This window comes from Procambarus clarkii, chromosome 88 (assembly GCF_040958095.1).
Source record: "Procambarus clarkii isolate CNS0578487 chromosome 88, FALCON_Pclarkii_2.0, whole genome shotgun sequence".
NCBI classification, from domain to species: Eukaryota; Metazoa; Arthropoda; class Malacostraca; order Decapoda; family Cambaridae; genus Procambarus; species Procambarus clarkii.
In genome coordinates this window covers 19613522-19639415 of record NC_091237.1, presented here as the reverse complement: position 1 = coordinate 19639415, position 25894 = coordinate 19613522, and the positions used below count along the sequence as shown (strand labels likewise).

Below are 25894 nucleotides of genomic sequence, written 5' to 3'. Positions count from 1 at the left end.
ATCCCTACAATATATTACCACACTCTTAAACAAGGGCCTGTTGTGTTTAGTTTTTCTATCGTAATGATTTGCTGACGAACACTAACATCAGTTTGACATAAGCTGACAGGTCAAAATCAAGGTTGCCATATGCATCAGAGCACCAAAAATGTATTTTGTGATATATTCAATTTTATCTTAGATTTGACAAATCTTGATAGTTTAACCTTTTGAGTTTTCAAAATGGTTACATATGATCTTGAAAAGAATGTATACATACCTACCTACATATATATATATGTATATGAATACATATTTATATAAATGTATAATCCCAATAACATCCTGTTTATATCACTCGAATGTTTTCACACACAAAAGTTTCAACCAATACTATGTACTGTACCCCAAGAGAAAAGGACTAAGACTAAGAATTCAATCAACACTCAAATTTTCATGAAAAATACTTGAGATACATAGTGCTTGTAATTAGATCTAAATATGTAATGCTGTATAGTCGAGATAAATACAAATCTGGAAATTATGGGATTATAATTCAGATATGAGTTAATATATAGTCATCAAAATAGCATTTTATATACTGTATAAATCTTCAATCTTCCATGTTATGTAAATGTGCCTTTATGTCTATATACTAAATTGTATACCAGAATGGTTTATTTTTTTGTATAAAAAGGTTTGGATTGCAAGTACAGTACATGAAGTAGCAATAATTGTACTACTATCATAACTAGTGTGCTCATTACAGCGTTAGTATAACCAGTGAATACAGTACATGAAGGACTTAAGCTAAGTATTTTGGAGGTATACATATGGAATAATCATGGCAATTATAATATTATGTGCAATGGCGATGTCTATCAAAGGTTTATATGCCAAAAAGCTCGTATGCAAATTAATTATAATTTTTTTAACTGCCTATCTAGTCATATATATTTTTATACTACAGTAAAGGGCACCATCTACTTTAATGTGGCTCCACCTCCTAAGCCAGTATATTCCAATTGCATATTACATTTGGTAAGAATTTAATAAAAAATATAGATAGGTCCTATCATCCTCATATCTTAAAACAAAAAAGTATGAGGGAATGAAAAGTGAAAACTCACCAAACAAGCTGACCATCCTAGCATAATCACTGCAGAATTAGCAACTAAATTTTGGATGCAGAATACAATAAGGCCAAATGATATGCCGACCAACAATGAATCTAAATCTTGCCACCCACATATTTTTATGTCAAAAAGGCAATTTAATCAATAAATCAAATAATTTAAAGTGAAAGCGTGATTTAGGTTCAGTAATAATGGCTAGCCAAAGTGCTACAATAAACATGCACTGTAGTGTGGCAGATAAGCCAATATTGTAAAACAAGGAGCCATGGCAGCCTTGCAAAGAAATCCAATGCAACGTTAAGAACTCGCACACAGGGTATTACAGCACATGTTTTATATGTAAATACAGGTTCTGCTCTGCTTGTGCACAGTTAAATAACAAGAATGATATTAGGCAAGCTCATTACCATTGGATTTGTTTGAAAGGCAAATGTATGTGAAACTACTGTATAAATTACTTACATGCCATGTCTTATGAATGGAAATTTATTTGTATGGAGAATTTTTTTAAATATCTATGTAGTGAAAAAGAACAATATGGACACAAGCACAAAATGTCACACACACACTCCACTTCGAGAAGAAAAGACTCGGAACAAGAACAGAAGTTGGGCAAAAAAACTACAAAACCAAACTAGGGAATGGAAACAGAAGAGGTGTCAAACAATATAAAACTACATAACAGTAAAAGGAACCCTCGAAAACAACTCTACCAGACAGAACCAATACAAGAGATGCAGAAAATGGCAGACCTGAATGTATAATAGACACATTAAGTACAGATAATAGATTGATTAAAGCACTTGGATGTTAGAAATTGTAACGTGTCATAACAGTTTGAGATGAGGATGCTTGTTATGTGCTGCTGGTGGAGTTAGGTAGGACATAGTGATGAAGGTGAAATTATGAAATTTTTTTACAGATCATTAGTGGTTGAGCATAGGTTTGTGGATGCCATTAGAAATAAATGGAAACTTTTGATTGATTGCGATAGAATTTTCTTGGAATGTGAGATTTTTAGAGGAATAACTTAAGTAGTTGCCACATTAATATCAGTTCCACAGGATAGTTCAAGAATGGTAAACACAACTACATCAAGTGTAGAAAACTCCTGTGATTTTGTGACTAATAATAATGCACATCTTTATGATGGTAATGATGCTCTCGTGCAGTTAACAGGTATAACAACAATGCCTCTTGGTGCTGCATTGTAAGTGTAGCTAAATAATACAACTAATAATAGATGAGCAATGCCCTTAGTCTCCACGAGAGCTCCCTCATGGGTAACTACAGAAAACCTAGTTTTCTTCCAATAATTGGTTTCCTTTTTTTTAATAATGTGTTATTAATTGACAAGTTCATAATTACATACCAAAGGACTCATTTGAAACATTAGGTATTAGGGGTAACTGCTTTAAAATAATTGCTACATTAAATTTGTCTAAAATTTATTGGTGTTCAAATTTAAGCCTATAATAAAAATAATACAGAAAGCCTGGTTTTTATGTTTTAACCATCCACCTTAAGCTGGAATAATGTCAGTAGTCTTTCCTATATACCACTTATCAATCTAGGTAACAAACTTGTCGACAATCTCCTCGAGGAACCATTCATCAGTAAACTCTAGATGGTTGCCATCTTGGGTGAGAAAATGCAGTTTGCCAGCCTCGTCCATCTCTTTTAGTCCCAATCGATCCTGTTAAATGTTATTATTTGAAAAGTGTCTGAGGAATATTAGTAATTTCAAGACAACAAGAACTGACAACAAAATGTATGTACAGTTTTTTCATTAACTACCTTTGCTATAGTACAGTATATTAATAAAATAAATAAATAAATGTTTATTTAGGTAAGGTACATACATACAAGAGATTTTTACAAAAATTGTTAGGCTTATAGATAGAGCTGGTACATACAATGCCTAAAGCCACTATTACGCAAAGTGTTTCGGGCAGGAAAAACATTATTATTTAATATACTGTATGGTGTATGTTATATTGAAGTACTGAGTACTGATTCACAGTACTTCAACAAAATACAATTTAATAATCACATAAAACTTTGGAATACAGTGTATTAATATTGTAAACACCAGGATCCCTAATGCACAGTTTTTAGGTTTAAACAAATAACATCACGGACTAACATTATACACTATAACTAAATCATAATGGAACACTAGACCACTGCTAAGTACACTAACCTCCAAGTAGATCTGTGACTGCTGGAGTGGCAGAACTTGCACATCCTGGCCTGGTGTATAGAAACCAAACCACTCACTCTCTACTGGCACCACCATAGTGTCTGCTAGGAACTTCACCATCACAAAGTTGTCCAATTTTTTCAGGTTATTACGATAATCTACATTCAGTACCTGTAAGTATAATGTGTATCTAATGCAAATACTCTAATACAAGATGCCCAATACAAAATATTCAGGTCACCCCTTGAAGGATATTAGTTACTTAAAAGGAAAATGGCATCAAATTTAATGATAGAGAGAACATTATTTAGTGTTCTAAATTCACACAACCGTCACATAATATTAATGGTTTTATTTTTCCCAACAAAAAATGACTTTCAGTGCTATGGGGTTAAACTTGTCTTAAGGAAATCATAAATACTAACATAGGCCTCTATGTAGTAATAATTTTTCCCACAAAATTATCATATGAACTCTAGCAACCAGCAAAGTGCTATGACTGATGCCCAACCACTGTCATATTACTTAACAAAAGCGGTGGGAGGAAAGTATACATTTTATATTATTCAAATGATTGTAATTTCTGTACATTATAAACTAAAGCTGACCTCCTCATTGTTGATGTCAGCCAGGAAAATGGACTTGTTGCGGTAATCGTCATCATGCAGAGGGTCATGCCAGTACTGTGCTTGCACTAAGGAGTTTTGGATCCAGCTGCATAAAGAACATATTTGATAAAATTTACAGTATGTATAGCTTTCTATTTGCACAGTTCTTAGAGCCAAATAAAATATTCTCAAACTGAAAATGAATGAAATAAACCATGAACTAAATATTTCATTATTATAACACTAACACAGACACATCATATGAAGACAACAAGCAAAACGATTACAAGGAAGATATCGAACACATTGCAGATGCAGTAAAAGGAGAGGAAGGAAATATGTGCAGAAGGAGAGGGAGGAAATATGAGCAGAGATGGAAAAGATGAAGATAAGTATATATAAGATAAGTATCAAGACAACTTGAAAAGTCCCCCACCATCCCAGTGCAGATTGCCAACCTACCGTAACTGCATGCAATTCTACCCTGGCATTAGCAGGATCTTGCCTTAGGGAGCAATTGAGTAGGGTACCTCCAAAAATGTCTTAGATTTATTACTTATAAATCTTACTTATAACTTGAAACAAAAATAAAAATAAATTTTACTAATTATGATATTTGACTTAAAAGTGCATTTTAAAAAATTTGAAATATTAAATGCTGTTAATTCACAGTTCTATTGGTCATATAATTTTGTTTCATATGCATTAATTGAAAAATTCAGTCCTGGGCTGTTAACCAGGTTAGAAAAATGCTGTCCTTAAAGGGTTAATTAGCAATGGTAAAGTACATTTGTCTGAAAACTATACTGTACTATAAATTAACTTGATGAATGAATGAATGAAGTTGATGAACATCCATCAGAATGACGAGTACAAGTTATCAGTGCAGTTCCCTGATCGATATACTGTATAATACATTTATATAGGTATTTTTATACTTACTGTATATATGATCCATAATTCAGCACCTTGCGAATATATTCACAGGTACGAGACTGCTGTGGGCTTTCTGGACAAGTTGGCAAGCCAAACACACCCTGATGTTGCCCGCCAAAAGTGATTAAATTCTTCATAGGAGGGTTTGGACAACGTTCCGCCACCGCACGCCTGCACACAACTGACACCATCACCACCAAACTCTAAGCACTATAAGACTATACATTATAAAGCAGAAACAAACAATTCAACAAAAAGATAATACACAGACAAAAAAAAATTAGGGCTGAAAAACATTTTATTGTTTGAACTCAATGCAAAAGCACAAAGTAGCAGCAGCTACATGTAATTTCAACTGTTAATTGGTCTAAATATTTCATGGATTTTTACATTACATCCAAGTGGCTGCTTTTAAAGTCATAGGACCTTATATAACATTACATGATTTGAGAATGTTTTTCTAGGTACATCGATGGAGGTCACCTATCACTGTTTTATCATGAAGCAGCTGCTATAGACTATTGCAACAAAAGAGTTAAACAATATTGGTAAATACAACATTCATATTTGCACATGTAATATAAATAAGTTGGGAGAAATTATCTATCTACACACAGAGCACGCCACCACAGGCAATTTGTGATTTTTACTAAAATTACCAATAGATTTTTACTAAATCCAGCAATCTTTTTGAACACTGGCACACACATTCTCAACCTTAGCCCAAACAATAAGCTTCAATTTAGGCTACATCATTACTTAATGTACGCTCCCATGTCGAGTAAGCGTCGTACTTCCTCGCAGATCAAGTCATCTGGAGAACAGTTGGGCAGGCCAAACACACCTTGATGCTGGGCACCAAATGTGATAAGGTTATGCATGGCTGGTTCAGGACAACGCTGAGCCACAGCACGGCTACGTGGATTAAAAATGTCAAATTTATCAATAAAACAAGCTTGCCATTCTCTGTTTGTGGTTTTGATTCACATGTAGTGAGGAAACAATATACTCGCTCCACACAAATGCTGATCTTGTCTCCCCAAAAATGCATAATGCTCACGAAAAGAAAACTTTTGCCTACTCACCAAATAAACTTCCTAATTTGTCTGTTCAGCCATGTCTTTTCATTACTCCATGGACCCAGTCTGCTGCTGCTCCAACAATGATCCTGCCATGATATAAGGTCTACCCATTGACATTTCACAATCTTAGCCCTTGCAGTAATGTCTTTTAACTTTAGTTTTGAATCAAATCGGCATTTTTTGGGTGTACGAAGTTTGTTAATAATTTGTGTATAGTATTTAATCATAATTTTATAATCACAGATCAATTAACTCCTAAATGACTGTGGAAGTGTGGGGGTGTATTTCTTTTCAATTTATGACTGTAGTTATAAGTTATGTAGTGTAAGGGTGATGAACTTCCTTTACTGGTGAACTAATTTACCTTGACCAGAGTGCATGGGGGTTATATGTAAAACTTGGACTGGCTTCAGTGGAAGCTGCCAGACTTCCTGTGGATTCAATGGAATCCTAGTTTGTGTAACTTATACCTTGTCATGGTACTGGGGTAAGGTGCATCGCTAGAAGTACCCTGATCGCTACCTTGAGTCACCTCAGTGCTCCCAATTGATCTTCTCATTATTGGCAACAAATATTTAAAATGAAAGACAGCAAATTTGAAGACTCACAGGAACTGGCCTCCTTGTGAGAACCCCATAGCATGGTATCCACCCTGAAGCTCTGTATCGTTGGCTAAATTCTTGCACACCTCGTCTACTTGCTCATTTACATTTCCCAAATAACTGTTCTCTTCATCCTGACAAAATAAAATAAAAATGTATGGATAAATCTGCATTAGGACAATCAGAGGAGTTGTCCTCAGTATATTTCACAATACACATAAAAATAAAGAACTGAGTGTAATTAACTTTTTTCATAACATGACCTCTATTATGCTCCCATAGAATGCTTGTAAATGATTCACCCAGGATTTATGTCACCCTTCAGGAAATCCTTGCAAGAGGTTCTGCCACACATCTTCAGAAGCAAGTCTAACTTTAGACTTTAGTAGTTTTAGAGTAATAATTGATGCTCATGGTACTTTAAAATTTTTGCTTACAGGGAGGGAGGGGGATTTTGTTGTTTGTTAATTTTTATAATACAGTGAGTGAGTACGCTCATTGCTGGTTTAAGTAAGACTTGCTACTATCTCATTTCACGTGATACTTCATGAGATCATTTGCCAAGATGTACAGTAAATCTTACTGTACATCTTGATTTACTGTATCAAGTATCTTGATTTACGTATTTAGTATCAAGTATCTTGATTTACGTACAGTATCACGAAAGGCAGAAAAATATCAAGGACCTGGTGGGGTGATACAAGTCCAGGTTGGATCATAGGAACTGTCTATGGGAGCATCTAATGATCTTTGCTAAGACAAAAATCTATTTTAATAGTTGCTTCCAAGTTCCTTGCATGGTTTTCATACACTGACATTTTTGTTAATTCATGCACAGTAATGCTACTCATACACTATACAGGTAAATATACATATACTGTACAGATAAATACTTTCTGACATGCCTCATTTTTTATAGGATCATACATAGTCATACCAATACTACATTAGTCCAACTAAAAAAAATATAGCAAAAATGGGTCATTGGAGGTAATATACATTCATTAATGTTAATACAGTATTCTGGAGGATACGTCCATACGTTTACGATTTACTCACAGCAATGATATTACTTCCAATCATGAGGGACCTAACATAGATCCCAGGGATCCGTTCTTCCACCAGTTTCTTGATACGTCCCATGCTGAAGGAATAACAGCATGTGTCACCTATAAAAAGGAACAATAAAATTTTAATAATTTTTCAACTACAGTACAGACATAGAACCCCTATACAAAAAATGAAATAAAATGCAAGGAAAACTAGATACACAATGTTTTGATACCAGCTGATAAAGGGAGGTCGAGGGCACTATCACTAGTGGCCTCGATGAGGACAGGAAGCCGGTAGCTTGTCGAATCCCCCCCCCACCTATTTGCCTTGATGATCTTACCTAGTTGAATTTTAACATTTAACTGAGTTTTGCCATTTATGGCTCCTACAGGTAAGCAGTTCCACAGGTTTATAACCCTGTGAGTGAAAAAGCATCTGTTCTCAGTCCTACATTGCGGCTTCTTGAGCTTGAAACCATTGCTCCTTGTTTGTATTACATCTGACCTTTTGAAGAATTGCCCTTTGAATTGTAACTGTCTTTATTTAGTTAGTTTAACTAACTTTAAATGCAGTGATTCTTTAGAATTGTATTTAACTGAACTGTAATATACTATATAAGCTTCATTTCACTCCTGTAAAGTTAAATTCTTGCAGCAGAAGTGTTCCAACACAAGACATTTTCAAGACAAGACACACATTTGCCCAAAACGCTATGCGTGCTAGTGACTTTACAATAATGTTAATTCAACTTATTGTCTATATTCTCTTTTAACCCCCAATGTAACTTCTTATATATAAATAAATATATAATAAATAAATAAAGAATGTAAATTCAACTTAATTTCCATATTCTCTGTTAATCCCCAATGTACCTTTTTGTATATAAATAAATAATAAATAAAGAGTCCCATGCAGGATGTTAAACATTTCGTTGTTTCCTTTCACCTAGCAGTAAATATGCACCTAGGAATTAGGCACCTGTTGTGGGGGTGCATCCTGGGGAAGGTCAGTCTTTGGCATTGTGGGGCCTCGATAAGTCTAACAAAGTTCCTTTTCCTGGCAATGGGGAACCATACACAAAATAAAGCAAATCTATGGGATCCTTGGGAAATACTGTACATGGAGGGGGACCGAGTTATCTCGCACATTTTGCACTCTGATAACCCTAACCTAAACTTGTGCCAATTTGGTGATCACATTTTCAACACGATACAAATTATAGTCAATATTGGATTACAATATAGAATGTTCAAATTGTGTCAAAGAGGTGAGATTGTTAACTAACATCAATCAAAAGGTTAGACAATGAACTTAGTAGTGTAAAGCTTTGAATAAAACAGTAATGTAACCATTATCACAGAATGATGTGTGCGTCACTCAGCCAGCCAGGGTAAGAACAGTTTGGTCTGGCCAATAATTGAATGGGTGAGCACACTGAACACTTTACCCTTCAATTGGGAATTCATTGTATTCTAACAAACTTCCAGCCCAAGACAATGCTATACCATATATACGGCATACTGGCAAGGGTATACCAGTACCCCCCTTGTCTTACCCACACCAGTCCCCCCCCCTTTGTATTACCCATGCCAGTCCCCCTTGTCTTACCCACACCAGTCACCCCTTGTCTTACCCACACCAGTCCCCCCCCCTTGTATTACCCATGCCAGTCCCCTTGTCTTACCCATGCCATGCCAGATGACGACGGGTGTGGGGGGGTCCTGAGGCAGGACACCCCCCAGGACACACAGGGCAGCTACCACACTCCACCACACCATCATGCCACCTCTCCCAGCCTCCTTCCCACGGTATATGTAGCCTCTCACCCCCTCCCTCCCTCCCCTGGTGATGCTCTCCCTCCCACCTCCTTCCCTCGCTGACTCCTCCCCTTTCCACTGTTCTCACCTAGTTGTGCTTGCGGGGGTTGAGCTCTGGCTCTTTGGTCCCGCCTCTCAACTGTCAATCAACAGGTTTCTGAGCCTACTGGGCTCTGTCATATCTACACGTGTAGATAACCCATGTCTTCTATGTTAAACAATGATGTTTTGTTGACTTAATTGTATTTTTGCTTTTTTTCTGCCATGTTCCCCCCCCCCCCTTTTTCCATTTTTTCTTCTTTTTTTCAACACAATTTATACTTTAATCTCAATTAGTATTAAGTTTTAGTCTTAGTGTTTTTCCTGCCCAAACCGCTTTACGAAATAGTGGCTTTAGGCATTGTATGTACTAACCCTATCTTTAAAACCATCAACTTTTGTATCTAACCTTGTATGTATGTACTCTACCTGAATAAAAATTTGTAATTGTTCGTGAAACTGTGTATGGAGTCAGCCTCCACCACATCACTGCCTAATGCATTCCATTTGTTAACTACTCTGACACTGAAAAAGTTCCTTCTAACGTCCCTGTGGCTCATTTGGGTACTCAGCTTCCACCTGTGTCCCCTTGTTCGAGTATCATCCGTGTTAAATAATCCATCCTTGTCTACCCCTGTCAATTCCCCCCAAGAATTTTGTATGTGGTGATCATGTCTCCCCCAGTCTTCCAGTGTCGTGAGGTGCATTTCACGCAGCCTTTCTTCGTAAGTCATGCCTCTTAGTTCTGGAACTAGTCTAGTGGCATACCTCTGAACGTTTTCCAGCTTTGTCTTGTGCTTGACAAGTTACGGGTTCCATGCTGGGGCTGCATACTCCAGGATTGGTCTTACATATGTGGTATACATATACAAGGTTCTGAATGATTCCTTGCACAGGTTCCTGAAGGCAGTTCTGATATTAGCCAGCCTGGCATATGCCGCCGATGTTATTCTTTTTAAGTGGGCTTCAGGAGATAAGTTTGTGTCATATCATCTCCTAGATCTTTCTCAGTCTGTTTCATGAAGGACTTCGTCTCCCATTCTGAATCTTGTGTCTGGCCTTCTATTTTCTTTCCCTAGTTTCATTACCTTACTTGGGTTGAGTTTGTTTAGGTCATCTTGTAGCCTCATACTATCTTCCTCTGTCTTAATCCTCCTCATAATTTTTGCATCATCAGCAAACAATGAGAGCATACCTGTGCATACACCTTCCCCCCCCCCCTCCCCTGTGCTGACACCCTGCTCCCAGTGCTGACTCCTTACTCCCCCTCCCCTCCCCTGTGCTTATTGACATTTTAAGGTCACCTTCTCGAGTGTCCCCAATAAGGGACACTGTTAAGGCCACTCGAGGTGATTCTCAGGTAAATTCAGGTAAATACAATATAGCAAAATAGGTCACAGAATGCAGACGATGAGTCATAATAACGTGGCTGAACTATGTTGACCAAACCACACACTAGAAAGTGAAGGCACGACGACGTTTCGGTCCGTCCTGGACCATTCTCAAGTCGGTTGTGTGTCGGCCACAGAATACTAAAAAAATTCCTAAAAATCGTTCAGTGTATCAGTATGTGAGAGGAAATATGTGTGATGTTAAAGGAATTGGATTCTTACATACAAAGATTTTATTTAAGAACACATGACTTGAAGTGGAAAAGCAAAATTTACAATCATCCTGAAAATCAGGATTTTCCTTGTGGTGTGCTGTTCCCACAACAAGCTTGTTATCTTCCTTATGCTATCGCTTTTTATCAAGCTTACATTTTTCCACACCAGATGAGAGACGAGTTTACCAATATAGTAATAAGCAAATAAATAAAATACATGACTAACTTAAATCACCTTTTATGTAGAAACTGGTCTCTCTTCATTAATATCTTCTGTTATTTCAATCTTGAAATTTAATATAAGGTTGTACAAAGGTATAAAAGTCTATATAAAGCAAGGCTCTAGACAAGGTCACATTCACATCTGTGGGGTTCTCATGCTTTATCAATGGTTGTAGAAAACAAAAAATCCCCAAGGTTGGTGGCATGAACTAGAAAACCTAACATAGACCTATGCCAACCAAATATTTCATGTATTGACCATATCATTTCTGAGATGCCTAGTGCCAAATGTATTCATCACAGCAGGAATGTTGTCATGAATACTGTACCATCATACCATGCCACTTCATGTGTTGGAATGTCATCCTGCTCTGCTTATATTGCCACACTGGATAATATCTCCACTTTATTCTTCTTTGTTTTAGAAGCATATGATGGCAATGATGAGTGTGGTTTATGAGTATGGCTAACTCATAGAAGAATAACCCCACATGCCCTACTGGAGATGGAATTAGAAAACTTAAAATTAACAGAAAGAAAATTCACATTGCCTTACAGGAAAAAATAACAAAAGTTTTACCAAAAAGGGTAAACCATTATTGTCTTGTGGAGAAAGCAAATCTCCACAACTTAGCACAATACATGTAAACTTAAGACTTGTGTTGGGAAATATGTACTGAGAAGGCTAAAGGTTTTGACAAATAAGTTAAAAAAAAAAAATACTTCTTTTAAACTGACTCATTCACACACTGCCACCTAGCCACTTTCCTACTACATGAATAATTGAGCACTCTTAGTGCTCAATTATTCCATTCTTGCTTACCATATTGGTAAGCAAGAATTACCATATTTGCTTTCCTGTCTTTCTATATTGAAGTTCACCGAAGTAAGTAAGTAAGTAATTATCAAAAGAAGGCACCAAACCGGGAAGGCTATGTAGCACCATCAAAGACGCAAAATAATCAGAGGGCGCTAAATATCACCAAGGATGCCAATCACCGAAGTAAGTCTCCATTTAGTATGATCAGAACCCTTTCCTCAACCTTATAGTTCCATCAACATCTGCACACATCCTTCCATAAAAATTTCGTCTTAATTCTTCTAACACCACATACAATATGCTTCTCATTATGTTAATTTCTATTGCTGTAATTTTGTCGTGTCCATCTACCACTTCTAATAAAGAAGGCCAATAATAAATTATATATTACATTATTTGATTTTAAATGAACTAGTTTTTTTGTGTGATATGAAGGTTTAATTATACATATATCTTCCTTGTCTTATACACCTTTAAAATATTGGCATAAAACAATTATTCCCAGGTGAAAATAAGCACCACATGGTCTTTTATATTTAATTTAATTACAATATGTTTGACAAGTTGCTAAATCAAAACTGTATATCCTATAAAACTATTTACACATTATTGAACTGTCCATTTTCATATTATGAAGTGGGGCACCACTGCATATTAACAAATAAGAACTTCCAGCTGCATATCTGCAGCCAATAGTCAAATCAAAACAAACGGGGGGGGGGGGGGGGAAAAATTGTACACCAATTTGTGAGTACTGTCCCAACATGTACATACAATGATAGATACCGATATATACTCCTATAAACAATATGAATACTTCATGGGACCAACAGATTATCCCCTACTATATATATATATTTTATTTTTTTGTTTCTCTATCTCTCTGTTTTGATGCTTGTTCTACAACTGCATTCAAGAAATACAGTAACAAATGCAAGCAGAGATAGTGACCTAACAGAATACAGAAATGAATATTTTTAGTGTTCCCACCTCCAAGAAACTAACTTTTGCAGCCACTAAATAAAGTAGACAATACCTTACTTAATCTTTCATTTCTGTATTATGACAAATTGGTTTATAGTAGAAGTGCAAAATATTTTGGACTTTACATTTATGGAAACATTTCTTCAGCACCAACATTTATAAACAAATATTATCTCGACATAATTTCCATAAATTATTTACATACCATGCATTGGCAACATGCTTATATTTTTGTCTTGGGATATCCTTTATTTTTACAAATTACAATATAGACCGATATAAACAAACAAAACAAAATCACACAACAACCAACACCCGCGCACACTGGGATCCCTCTATAATGCACTACAGTTGAATGGCACATCATAGTTTAATTTGGATTTGAATAATTATATTGAAGCACCTCCTTGCTGAATCTATCAGTGTTAACCTTCAAGTGAGGCCTGTCAGATCTTGAAGCATCACTAACCTTGAGCAAGGGCTACCAATTAACTTATATACAAGGCATAAATAAATAATAAACAAATAAATTTGTAAGCATTCAAATGCATTCTAATCTCAAATAAATTTGAGATTCTCAAATAATCAAAATAAGTGCTAGCTACTATATAGCTAAATATCACGGCATAATTGGATACAAAATGTCTAGATATTACTCAAGAGGCCAATACCCCGAGCAGAATTCGTAAGTTTATCTATATTAAAACAGTCTGAATCGCTGAGAATTTTATTGAGAAACAATGCATAGAGACAGCCGAGAAGCGATAGTTGCCGTCTCAATATTTCACATAGACCAAAAACATCTTTTAACTTTAATTGCAACACATTTGCAATAATCTTAACATTTAATCAGTTATTGCAAAATATTAACAACCAATCTTTGAAGTGTAAACATCATTTAAATCCAGGTTTGACTTGTTTAAACAGACCTACAGAGCTGATATTATAAAACCTAGAGAAACAAAAAACAAAACTGGAGTGCTTTAATGAATCTGAATGTTTTTTATGACATTAAAGTGTCTTACTTTAAGTGGCAAATAGTAAAGAGGTAACCAGCTATTATAAGTTGAAATACACAGTTTCTTGGAGGTGAGAGTTACGGTACATAGAATTTCAAATGAAAGCAAAGTACATGATATATGTTTAATTGAAGTCCTGGATAACATGAGCTTTTATAATTTATGGATAATTTACAGCTTTAAAACAGCTGCTCCAGAGTCACAATAATCCGTTAAAAACAGCTGTATGCATTTATTTTTATACATTACAAAACTTGCAAGAAATATAAAAATAATTATTCTGTACTTAATAAAGAACTGAAATATAACAAATCATTTTTTCTTTGTTAGAATTTTCAAATAAATACGAGTGATAAAAGAAGATTATTGTTGTAAGGGTGCAGCTCCATCACTGGTATACGAGGCTGCCCGACCAACGGACACACTACCATCGCAGGTGAGACTTGTTGAACAATATGAACCTGTAAAACAAGTGTTAAATTAAGTTTTTTGTAATTGATTTAACATAGAACAATATTAATAATAAAACACATTAATGAAAACTACTTGTAAAACGAACAAAAATCCATGTATTAAAATTATGTGAAGCACAAGATACTCAAAAGCAAAATAGGACAAAATTTAAGCAATTACTGTAATCAGGACCATAATAATAATTTAAAAACCTACAAGCTGTGTTTAAAATATTATAAAAAACACATTTTATTAACAAGCGATGTCGAAAATCTTGTATCGAGACAACGAATCACAATAGAGTGGCTGAAGATATGATGACCAAACCAATGTATGTTATATGCAGCAGTTATTAAATTTAAGGTAGTGCTGTATCTTTGACAACATTTGTCTCACAAATATGACAATAATATATATCGGTAATGCCTCTATAATTCTGACTCTTGAATTTAATACAAAATAAACATGTTTACAAAATGTTATTTTTCTTCCCTCTGCACTAAATATGCTTTAAAAATTACTATATAAATTTTGAAAAGATGTACAAAATTTATTTTTCCAACTAAATTACCTATGATTCAATTTATGTAGTTTTGATAGCCCAAATTTTGTGACAAATTTGACCATGTTGAGAAACTAGATGAATCTCTTTAACAGATCAAGTTTAACAAAACACTTACATATACACTAAAGTATTTATTTAAAAAAACCTGCCCCCCAAAACAAGAAATAACCAAGTTAATGGCATGTGGTGATGACGTAGACTCACCACACTGTGCTGCTTAAGATCGTAGGTGTGGTTTCTTCAACTGTATGTATCTGTAAGGTTTCAATGCAAACAAACGGTTAATGAATCAGCAGGACAAGGAGCTAATACTTCTAGGACTTAAGTTAGGATCATGTTAATGTCAGAAATAATCACACTACATTGAAGGAAACATTTAACTTAGAAGTCACCTTATGATGGAAAGCAAATGCAAAATAATCATTTGAAGTGCAATCAGGGCATTATACACGAAAAAAGGAATACAAAAACTTAATAATATGCTGTCCCAAGGAAGCTTGTCACTGGAGCTATGCTCTATGCCTATATATCACAGGTAGATTGTAGTATAAAAACAATAGACAACAATTTTAGTTAAAGTGAGAGTAAAGAACGTGAAAGTTTAGTTATAATCTAATATTTAATAGGCTTAAAAGAAGTGAACAATTAGCGAGAGGAAGTATCGGTAAAAGGTAGAAGACAAAAGGGAGGAGGCAAAATGGGGACTAGGAATGCAAAGGAGGAACAGAAAGGCAAAAAGAAGAGAGGAATATCGAGGGAGTGTGCAAAGAGGAGGGAAAAAAAAAGAGGGGAAAGGCTGGTGCAATAATTACAACTATTCAATAAAGACATTTTACAGCTCACAATGCATGCATGGATAATTCCTAACATTTTAATAGTATATAAAGATAATTATACACAATCATTTGGAGAATATTAAGGCAAAGCTTCCCTGCAACATAAGAGCAAAATGAATATTTTCCATCTTGGGTGACTGTTTTAGTAAATAAAGAAAACAAACAGGTGTATAATAATAATAATTAACATTAAAATAAATTGAGCTATGGTATCAATCTCACTATTAAGAACCCCACACTAAAATTCTACGACGAACATCAAACATGAATCAATCTAATATTAATAAACATTACTATATCTTGATAAAAAGATTTTAAACAAAATACTAAAACATTAATATTAGTATATAACATACTATAACTTATCAATCAACCAAGTTTTCAAACGTCATTTTTTTCAGTTCTCTCGATTACAAATTGAATAGAATCTCTGATACACCACCCTGCTTTTCACCCTGTGGTGAAAAGGAACCAGGTTCTGGCTCAGGTCTCGGATAGACAATTAAAGACTCCCAAGACCAACATGACTCGTATGTTGCCTTATCCGAGTGAGTTATGGCTACAGTGAGCTACAGCGGGCCATTGTTTAGCTCATCCAGAAAACAATAGCAACTGTGTGCCTTACTTAAAAAGGACTTCACTCAATGCCTATTTCTACCTTCATTTGTCCTTTCTAGTTTCTCCAAGTTTTCTTTTAATTGCTTCTTGTTCTCTGACAATGAGAACTGCCATTCTGTTTCACACCATTCAGAATCATCTAATTCTCACACCAACTAAATCTTCCATAAACAGAGAGACACTTTTGTAGCAAGACGATCAACTACCGTCAAGTGCATGGAGAGTGTGCATCATCATGATGCATAAACAATGGTCAGTTAAAACATTTAAGGATATTTTGAACTGAATGATGTGTTGATCATTGGAACACAAGAGTGTTAAAGTGCAAGAATAGAAAAAATACAACTGGTTAGAACTCAATATGCTGAGTCGGTCCAATTTTGTCATGGCTCTCCTAAAAACTTCATATTCTTTTCATGATTTTCAAAAACCATTTGATTAGTAAAATCATTCCACTATTTAAAGACTGAACTGTATAATCATGTGATGCACGATTATACAGCTAGTCAATAATGCATTTTAATCACACTACACATTCACTAAAACATAAAAGAAGATCTTGCAATTATTTTAAGTACACTTACCTATCGAGTTTTTCCCAAAACTCCAAGAATCTAGCTCTGTCTAAATGTCGACGAACGCGGCTCAAGCCGATGATGTGCACAGCCCACTTAGAAATGTTGTTGTCTAATTTCATTTCCTCAAACTTAATATGAAAAGCACAAACTGCAAAAAAATTTCTTCTATTAGCAACATGTTGACTAACCTTATACAATATTAGATAAACAAATTCAAATTAGTTTGAAACAACTGGGCCCTTTTACCATAAAAAAAATGTACAGCAACAGAGAAAGTTAGAATAACCGCATATTTCGGCAAGAAAAACATATAATGTACATCATTAAAAACAATTACTGTATTTCTGTCAGGAACAAGCTAGTAAGAAAACTTGTATATTAAAAACTGTTTTTGACAATTTGAAACAAAATTCTAAATAAGAGTCCAAGTGATTTTTTGTTATAAATAATGCTGAAGTCCCAAGAAAGATTTTTCCCTGCATGAGCCTATTATACAACTTACTTCTATTGAAGATCTCTACTGGATTGCCATCATGGGGCCAGCCCTTGAACTGCCATGCTGGACCCATGGCAAATACTGCTACAACTCGATCCCATTCAGCATAGTTCAACTTGGATGGATTATCTGTGACACGATATGGTACAGTGAGACCCCCAGCTTTGGGGCGTTGGATGAGGATCTCCGTTTCACGTTTGGTGCCTTGCTGTCGTTTTTCTTCATTAGAGACGAATCTGGAAGAACACAAATATTTAAGCAAACCCATTCCAGATTCAAAAAATAGCAAGTAAAAAATCCATACAATCCTGAAAGGCAAGAAAACAAATCACAGCTTCACAGAACACAACATGCTTGACTGTAAGTGGATAAACACATGCAAAAGTAAAGTGAATGAAGTGACACCTGCTGAATTAAAACGAATGCTGGAAGAAAGTTGACTGACAAGAAGCATATTGTAGAAAAGCTTGCCAGAATTAAAGTTGTATAAATAAGGAAGTTGAAGAAAGTTAATTTGAAGAAATAATGAAATACTCAAAGTGTGGAATTATTTCTAGTAATTCATTTATACAACATAAGGTTTGGAAGAGTGGGAAAAAGTCTATACCTGTAACTCACTTAGCTCAATACATTATAACTATTTATGAACACAACACATCCTTTCTCTCAATTAAAAATATTCCATCAATTCAACTTACTTCATATCTTGCAGTAGATCCTTTGCATTGAGCATTGTGATTAGCGACGAAGGAGAGCTGGGGACAATTATGATGGGGGTACGCGATGGCTTCTTCATTTGCTGACCAGGTATAGGCTGGAATTATCAATTATCATCAAAATTAGCAAAATCCATATAAAAATATAAATTAATGCCCTCAACAACTATTACCAAAAATAAAACAAATATATCACAGCAATTGAAAGTACAGTACAGTATTAACTTTTTGACGACATGTACCAAAACTTCTGGCACTTCAGTTTCAAATGCGACACATGAAATTATCATTTCATTTGTCCTAAATACAAAATGAATTTTTACTTCTGAAATAATGCATATTTACGTCTAGGAACAGAAATATCATGATAAAGATAAATCATGATAATATAGATATAATCATGATATAATATAGATATAATCATGATATATAAAGATAATATCATGATAAAGATAACTTGCATCACAACAAACCTTAGTCTGGGGAGCAAGATCGGGCTGTGGAGCCATCTTGTGACTCTGGCTGCCTTCCGTCACACTCTTCAGAGACAGACCGTGATAGGTACGCATTGTATCAATTTTGAAGCCCTCAGTTTCTGAAAAATAAAATTCCGTGATCAGTAAGTTTTTACAATTTTTACTCAATTGCCTAATGAATTTAACCATCTGACTGACTGTATATTATGTGTTTTCATTAAAGCACATGAAAACATAATACATATCATGGAAGTGAATATTTTTGCTCATGATGGACTGTTGGAATCATAATATAGTGGGACCCCACTAGAATGAACCACACTTAAAATAATTCAACTGAGGTTCAAACATTCTAATCCAGCATGTAGCTTAAACAACAGAGTATACTATTCCATTCACCTGTACTGTAATTCCTGAAAAGTACAGTATATGACACTCGAGTCAATTTTTTTTTAATAATTAAGATTAAAAACATATGGTATGATTTAGCATACTATTAGTCAGATAACACTTAAAATAATTCAACTGAGGTTCAAACATTCTAATCCAGCATGTAGCTTAAACAACAGAGTATACTATTCCATTCACCTGTACTGTAATTCCTGAAAAGTACAGTATATGACACTCGAGTCAATTTTTTTTAATAATTAAGATTAAAAACATATGGTATGATTTAGCATACTATTAGTCAGATAAGAATGTTAGGCCTATTTAGGTCCTCCTAACCAAAGACAAGGATGTCCATGTAGCCACTCATTCAGTTACGGATCTGACCCAACTGTGCTTAACCTGACAAACTGTGTGAAGCACTGTGCCAGGCCTTTAACTTGTTAACATTTGCAAAATAACTTACCTTCTTTGCCCTTAAACCTTTCCTGGTCGTAACGGGAGTAACCGGCAGGCTGTTGTGGCACTCTAGAGACTGGTGTTGGCACAGGATTTGGAGCCGTTGATCTCAGACGACCCTCCTCACGGGCCTTGATTGACTTGAGAAGCCCCATTATGCTTGTTGCAAATTGCTGAGGACAATTTTATAATTATAATCTTGTTTCAACACTCCAATTGCTCAACTAATAGTTTTATTAGGATTATTTTTCAAATGTTTCAATGCAATCATATTTGTTCGATACTTTATAACATTTTTTAAAACCGCTTAATTTTGCCGAAAGTGTGATTTCAAAAAGAAATGGTGAAGTTCAATAAATATCCAAATGGGACATAAATGTTATGTACCACAGCCTAGTCACATCTTGATTAATAACTTTACCCACTCTTACTATACTCTATATACTTCACCTTTTCTTCTCTGTATATTTCATGCCAAAAAGAAAGTTTTAGTTACTTCATTACAATTAAGTTTAATACTTCTTCACATTAACTCCTTACACACACTCAACATTACAGTATACATCTTACATTATCATGGGTTAACAATATAAAGCGCACAATACTTACTTTACCCGAACTCTGAAGAATAGTTGTTCTTGTTCTCCACTGACGTTCCTTTGTAGTAATATCTTTGGTGACATCAATGTCAAACTCTAGCATACTACGCAAGTCTGTACCCAGGCCAAAGTCATCATCATCCTCCTTAATCATTGTTCTCTTGACAGCCAAACGTTTTGCTTTGATGGCGGCAATTTTTTCAATTGACATTGCTTCAGACAAGGACCTGTAAAATTAAATTATCAAATTAAAATTATAGAACTCAAAACATCTTTACAAACCGAGCATCTGATTCCAGGTTTAGATGGCTGCACGATGATGTTACTTTCCTAATCCATCACACAAGTGCCAAGTGACTGGTATTTCACAATGTTAAAATATTTAAATTTGTTTCCTTAATGATAATTAATCCCAGATCACAGTCAAAATCAATGCTTTAATCACACACAGAGATCACACTAACGTGATGCATCAAATGAACAAATCCACAAGGACCGTGACGAGGATTCGATAGCTCAGTCGATTAGGGCATTGTCTGGGATGCTCCCGGACACAGGCTCGAATCCTCATCACGGCCCTTGTGGATTTGTTCATTCGATGCTTTAATATTTCAATGAATAATTGCTAATTCCATGAATTTGTATTATAGCCCTCAGATAGCAGTAAATTATGTGACTGAAGTATCCCATAGAATCTTCGGTGTGCATATCAGTCACACCTACATTCTAATATTACTGTACTGCATTCGATGCTTTAATATTCATAACATAATTCGATGCTTTAATATTCATAACATAATACTGCTACTGTACCTATCAATATTGCTGACAATGGAAGACTTCTTTGGAACATCAAAGCGAAGAGCAAGATGCTCCTTAATTTTCTGTACATCGCTGTCATCATAACGTGGCTTCTTGGCTGTAATGTCTGATGCATCCTCCAGTGTTCGCTTCACCTGCAATAAGAATCCATGATATAAATTTTGGAATACTGTACATCGAGGCTAAAGCATAACGTCCAAATAAAGCATGTATAAATCTAACTAAATAGCATTTTCAGCCGTCATTTTGTTAAGTTCTTATTAATAATTAATCTCTTATTAATTTCCACAATCTTAGTGAAAATATACAAGTTGAAATGGCCTCAACCTATCTAAATCTCATTACAGTATAATCAAAATAAGCAACAGAGTACCAACCTGTGTGGGAATTTCCAAAGGTGCAGATTTATCAATAGCTGTAGAGGTTGACGTTTCTCCATTCAGGTAGGCCAAAAGTTCTTTACGATCTGGTCGCCGTACCACAGGGATATTCTCGGCCTGTAGAAATGACAATTTTGACTATTTTAAGATCTGAATATATTGTATTGAATTTTCATTTAATTTTTTTTATTTATATAAAGCCACTAGCACTCAAAGCATTTCGAGCTAGGTCCCTGATCCTAATTTTCCTCGGAATACGACCTGCCAAATTGTTTAACAGACATGCACTGCTGGGCAAACATAGTTAAGTTTACAATTAAAGATTGGCACCCGGTCAATCCTCCCCAGCCAGGAAATGAACCCAGACCAAAGCGCAGGGCGAGTGTTTTACCACTTCGCCATGGGAACTAAATCATTAATCCTGCATTAATGATGATCATTATTCTTGCATTACATAAGTCAATAACATTGAAAATTGTGCGTGCAGAACTTACCGCGGCCTTTCGGACATATGAAGGATGTGTAAGGCTGACATGCTTGAGAAGGAAGAGCAGACATTCCAGGGTGTAGTAATCCTTGGGAGCTCCATCTTTACCGGAACTGTAATGAGAAGAATCATTTATTCAAGCAACAATCTATAAAGAATGATTTCTAGCAATTTCTACAGTATTAGATTTTATCATATGAAAAATAGCCATGATATATTTAATCACAAAGGTCAATTCAAGCAATATAATCTTAAATTTTCAATACAGTATAGCCAATGCACTAATTTACGCTATTCAATACTACATAATTAATTCGTCTTGAATCAATCGATACAATCGACTTGAGAATGGTCCAGGATGTACCGAAATGTCGTCATCCCTTCATTTTCTAGTGTGTGGATTGGTCAACATATATAATTAAATAAAATTTGAAGAAAGCACATACTGAAATTCAGTGAAGCAAACTTAGTACTACTGTACTGTCTTACATAACAATATATCGTATGAGAACAGTCAACCTAACTCAGTCATTTTGTTGTGGGGTTGGATCCAGAGCGGGGTCAGTAATTTGACTGGGGGTGGGGTGAAAGACCTTGATATAAGCCTAATGTCTATGAATACAATCTGGCTGCCTGTTCCCCCAAGAATGAATTACCATCAAATCACTTTCCTTACCTATACTTCAAAATACATATAACCTAGACATAAATAGACAATCTAGAAATATAAACTATCTTAAATATAAATACACGACTACCTGCCAAAATCTATGTATTCATAGTTCTGTATTCTTCTCCTAAAATCTCATCTTAAACTACCAGTTTGCCTCGGCTTAAGAGACATTCTTCCTTCCTCAGTAAACAACTCTGATCTTCAATCACTACAACAATAGGAAATCCTAGATAAAAACCTTCATACTTTAAAACATCCCCACTAGTATGGATCCGTCTGTCTGCACTAACAACATAGCTGAAGGTTTGTTAGATAAAGCTTAGTAAAGATAGATAAAGGAAAGTAATTACAATATAAACAAATGTTTAGCGTGGAGGGATGCTGGCCATACACTCGTCTACAGTAAGATAAAACTATTAACAATTGACGAAGTAATGGGACAAATTCGTTAATCTACCTGTATAATCACCGTATTATAGGAAATAGGTCGAGAATACAGACAAATCAGCTTATCAAATATAATAAAAGTCAAGACGGCATCTAGACCCCACTGAAGGCCAGAGTAAACAACACCTTTTCCTTCCACCAGGGAACACATACTTACCCGTAAACCAAGTAATTAGTTTTCACAGTCTTCGGCCATGAGAATTCTCCGAAGATTATGTTGTCACCTTTGGTAATTATCTCCTTCTTATTGACATTATATTGGCGGAGGATACTCAGCGGATCCGCCATATTGACAACACTGAGGGACCTCGGGCCCAAACTATTCCTAACACTACGCACAAATGATCAAAAATTTGATTTCACTTTTTGTCACTGATAAAATTCTGTATGGTGCTTTAGAATGAAGTCAAGGATTGCTTTCGGGTTTATAAGATAATTGTTCCTTAGAAACAGATCTAAAAATACAGTCTGTCCGACGCGTCGTGAACGGCTTTCACTGTTATTTATACTATTTTATAAACTCGAACCGCTTTCGGGTATATAAAATAATTGTTCCTTAGATACAGATCTGAAAATACAGTCTGTCTGACACGTGAATTAAAAGTCGTCAGATATATATTAGGCAAGAAAGTCAGGTGAGAGGAGGGAGGGTGAGGCGTATATACGAGTAATAGGCATAAGGAAAATTCAGAAGGCCTAAAAACATAAGAAAATAAGAATGAAGGTAACGAGGCAGCGCCTATTTATATCCACGCAATCTTATTCATATATATAGGTCTAACTTACACTTGAAACTTACACTTACACAATCAATTTGATAATGCAACATCTTCGTCCCTTCAATTTCTAGTGTGTGGTTTGGTCAACATTTTTCAGCCACGTTACTTTTATCTGCATAGGATCCTACTTATATTAATCGAAGCGTTATTAACAAGACACCTGGTGTTGTTCTTTAGCTATATCTTGCTCTGGTTAGGCCCCATTTAGATTATGCAGTTCAGTTTTGGTCGCCGTACTATAGAATGGATATAAATTCACTTGAACGTGTCCAGCGTAGGATGACAAAGTTAATTCCCAAAATTAGAAATCTTTTATACGAAGAAAGATTGACAAGGCTTAAATTGCATTCACTGAAAAGGCGAAGAGTTAGGGGTGGCATGATAGAGGTTTACAAGTAGATGAATGGACATAACAAGGGGGATATTAATAGGGTATTAAAAGTATCAACACAAGACAGAACACGAAACAATGGGTATGAATTGGATAAGTTTAGATTTAGGAAAGACTTGGTTAAATACTGGTTCGGTAACAGGATTCTTGATTTGTGGAACTAATTGCCGCGTAACGTGGTGGAGGTGGAGTCCCTCGATTGTTTCAAGCGTGGGTTGGACATGTATATGAGTGGGATTGTGTGTGGTTATAAATAGGAGCTGCCTCGTATGGGCCAATAGGCCTTCTGCAGTTGCCTTTGTTCTATGTTCTTATAAATAGGAGCTCCTAGTATAGGCCAATGGGCCTTCTGCAGTTACCTTTGTTCTTATGTTCTTATGGTATTAAATTCTTACTAATCATAACTCCCAGATCCCTTTCGCAATCGACTTCGCAATCTCAACACCGTCCAGTTCATATCTTGTAACTCTTTTATCATTACTTAGCCTCAAAACTTTACATTTATCAGCATTAAACTGCATCTTGCTAGTGTGATTTGTTTGTGTAACGAAGCAGAAGATTTTCAAGAATTATTTAAGAACATATGAACAAAGGAAACTGCAGAAGGCCTATTGGCTCATAAGAGGCAGCTCCTATCTATAACTACCCAATCCCACTCATATACATGTCCAACCCACGCTTAAGAACATAAGAATAAAGGTAACTGCAGAAGGCCTATTGGCCCATACGAGGCAGCTCCTATCTATAACCACCCAATCCCACTCATATACATGTCCAACCCACGCTTAAGAACATAAGAATAAAGGTAACTGCAGAAGGCCTATTGGCCCATACGAGGCAGCTCCTATCTATAACCCCCCAATCCCATTCATAAACATGTTCAAGCCACGCTTGAAACAATTGAGGGACCCCACCTCCACCACGTTACGTGGTAATTGGTTCCACAAATCAACAACCCTGTTACCGAACCAGTATTTACCCAAGTCTTTCCTAAATCTAAACTTATTCAATTTATACCCATTGTTTCGTGTTCTGTCTTGTGTTGATACTTTTAATACCCTATTAATATCCCCCTTATGTCCATTCATCCACTTGTAAACCTCTATCATGTCACCCCTTAACTCTTCGCCTTTCCAGTGAATGCAATTTAAGCTTTGTTAATCTTTCTTCATATGAAAGATTTCTAATTTGGGGAAATAACTTTGTCATCCTACGCTGGACACGTTCAAGTAAATTTATATCCACTCTATAGTACGGCGACCAAAACTGAACTGCACAATCTAAATGGGAGCCTAACCAGAGCAAGATATAACTGAAGAACTACACCAGGTGTCTTGTTACTAACGCTAGTAACAATTTGACGATTGTTTATTTAAGTAACACATTATTAAGGATCCAATGCAGGGAAATAATATTTTAGACTTAAGTGTTAATTAACAGGGAGACAAATTAATGACATCGAAATAGGGAGTGAGCTAGGGAACAGTGCTAACAAAGAAATCAGATTTAGCATAGAATGAAATAGATTTGTAGTATAAAATTATGTTAAAGTGCCAAATTTCTGAAGACTCCCCTACGATATTCCAAGACGTAAACCCTCTACTGCTGCTCACCTCCTCTGCTTCC

At 35.5% G+C, this 25894-nt stretch overlaps 2 protein-coding genes across 4 annotated transcripts; both read right to left on the bottom strand.

Annotated features, from left to right (window-relative positions):
• Positions 1-2546: 2546 nt before the first annotated feature.
• Ppt1 (Palmitoyl-protein thioesterase 1) lies at positions 2547-9424 on the bottom strand. Of its 2 annotated transcripts, none has more exons than XM_045726784.2 (7): positions 9284-9424; positions 7606-7715; positions 6553-6680; positions 5622-5777; positions 3927-4032; positions 3319-3489; positions 2547-2811 (listed from the first exon to the last, which is right to left on the bottom strand). In XM_045726784.2, exons 1-7 carry the CDS (start codon positions 9378-9380, stop codon positions 2686-2688), a joined length of 894 nt encoding a protein of 297 aa, XP_045582740.1. In that variant the 5' UTR covers positions 9381-9424; the 3' UTR covers positions 2547-2685. The 2 variants fall into 2 exon arrangements, with proteins under 2 accessions (XP_045582740.1, XP_045582739.1); XM_045726783.2 differs by lacking the exon at positions 5622-5777 and adding an exon at positions 4869-5033.
• Positions 9425-12626: 3202 nt separating this feature from the next.
• Positions 12627-23414, bottom strand: LOC123745794 (parafibromin). Of its 2 annotated transcripts, XM_045726786.2 has the most exons (12): positions 23256-23414; positions 21986-22091; positions 21489-21608; positions 21103-21245; positions 20300-20516; positions 19698-19863; positions 18842-18963; positions 18351-18466; positions 17659-17888; positions 17163-17304; positions 15329-15378; positions 12627-14567 (listed from the first exon to the last, which is right to left on the bottom strand). In XM_045726786.2, the coding sequence occupies exons 1-11, from the start codon at positions 23384-23386 to the stop codon at positions 15342-15344; spliced, it is 1530 nt and encodes a 509-aa protein (XP_045582742.1). In that variant the 5' UTR covers positions 23387-23414; the 3' UTR covers positions 12627-14567; positions 15329-15341. The 2 variants fall into 2 exon arrangements, with proteins under 2 accessions (XP_045582742.1, XP_045582743.1); XM_045726787.2 differs by lacking the exon at positions 15329-15378 and having other exon boundaries at positions 14383-14567.
• Positions 23415-25894: the final 2480 nt, after the last annotated feature.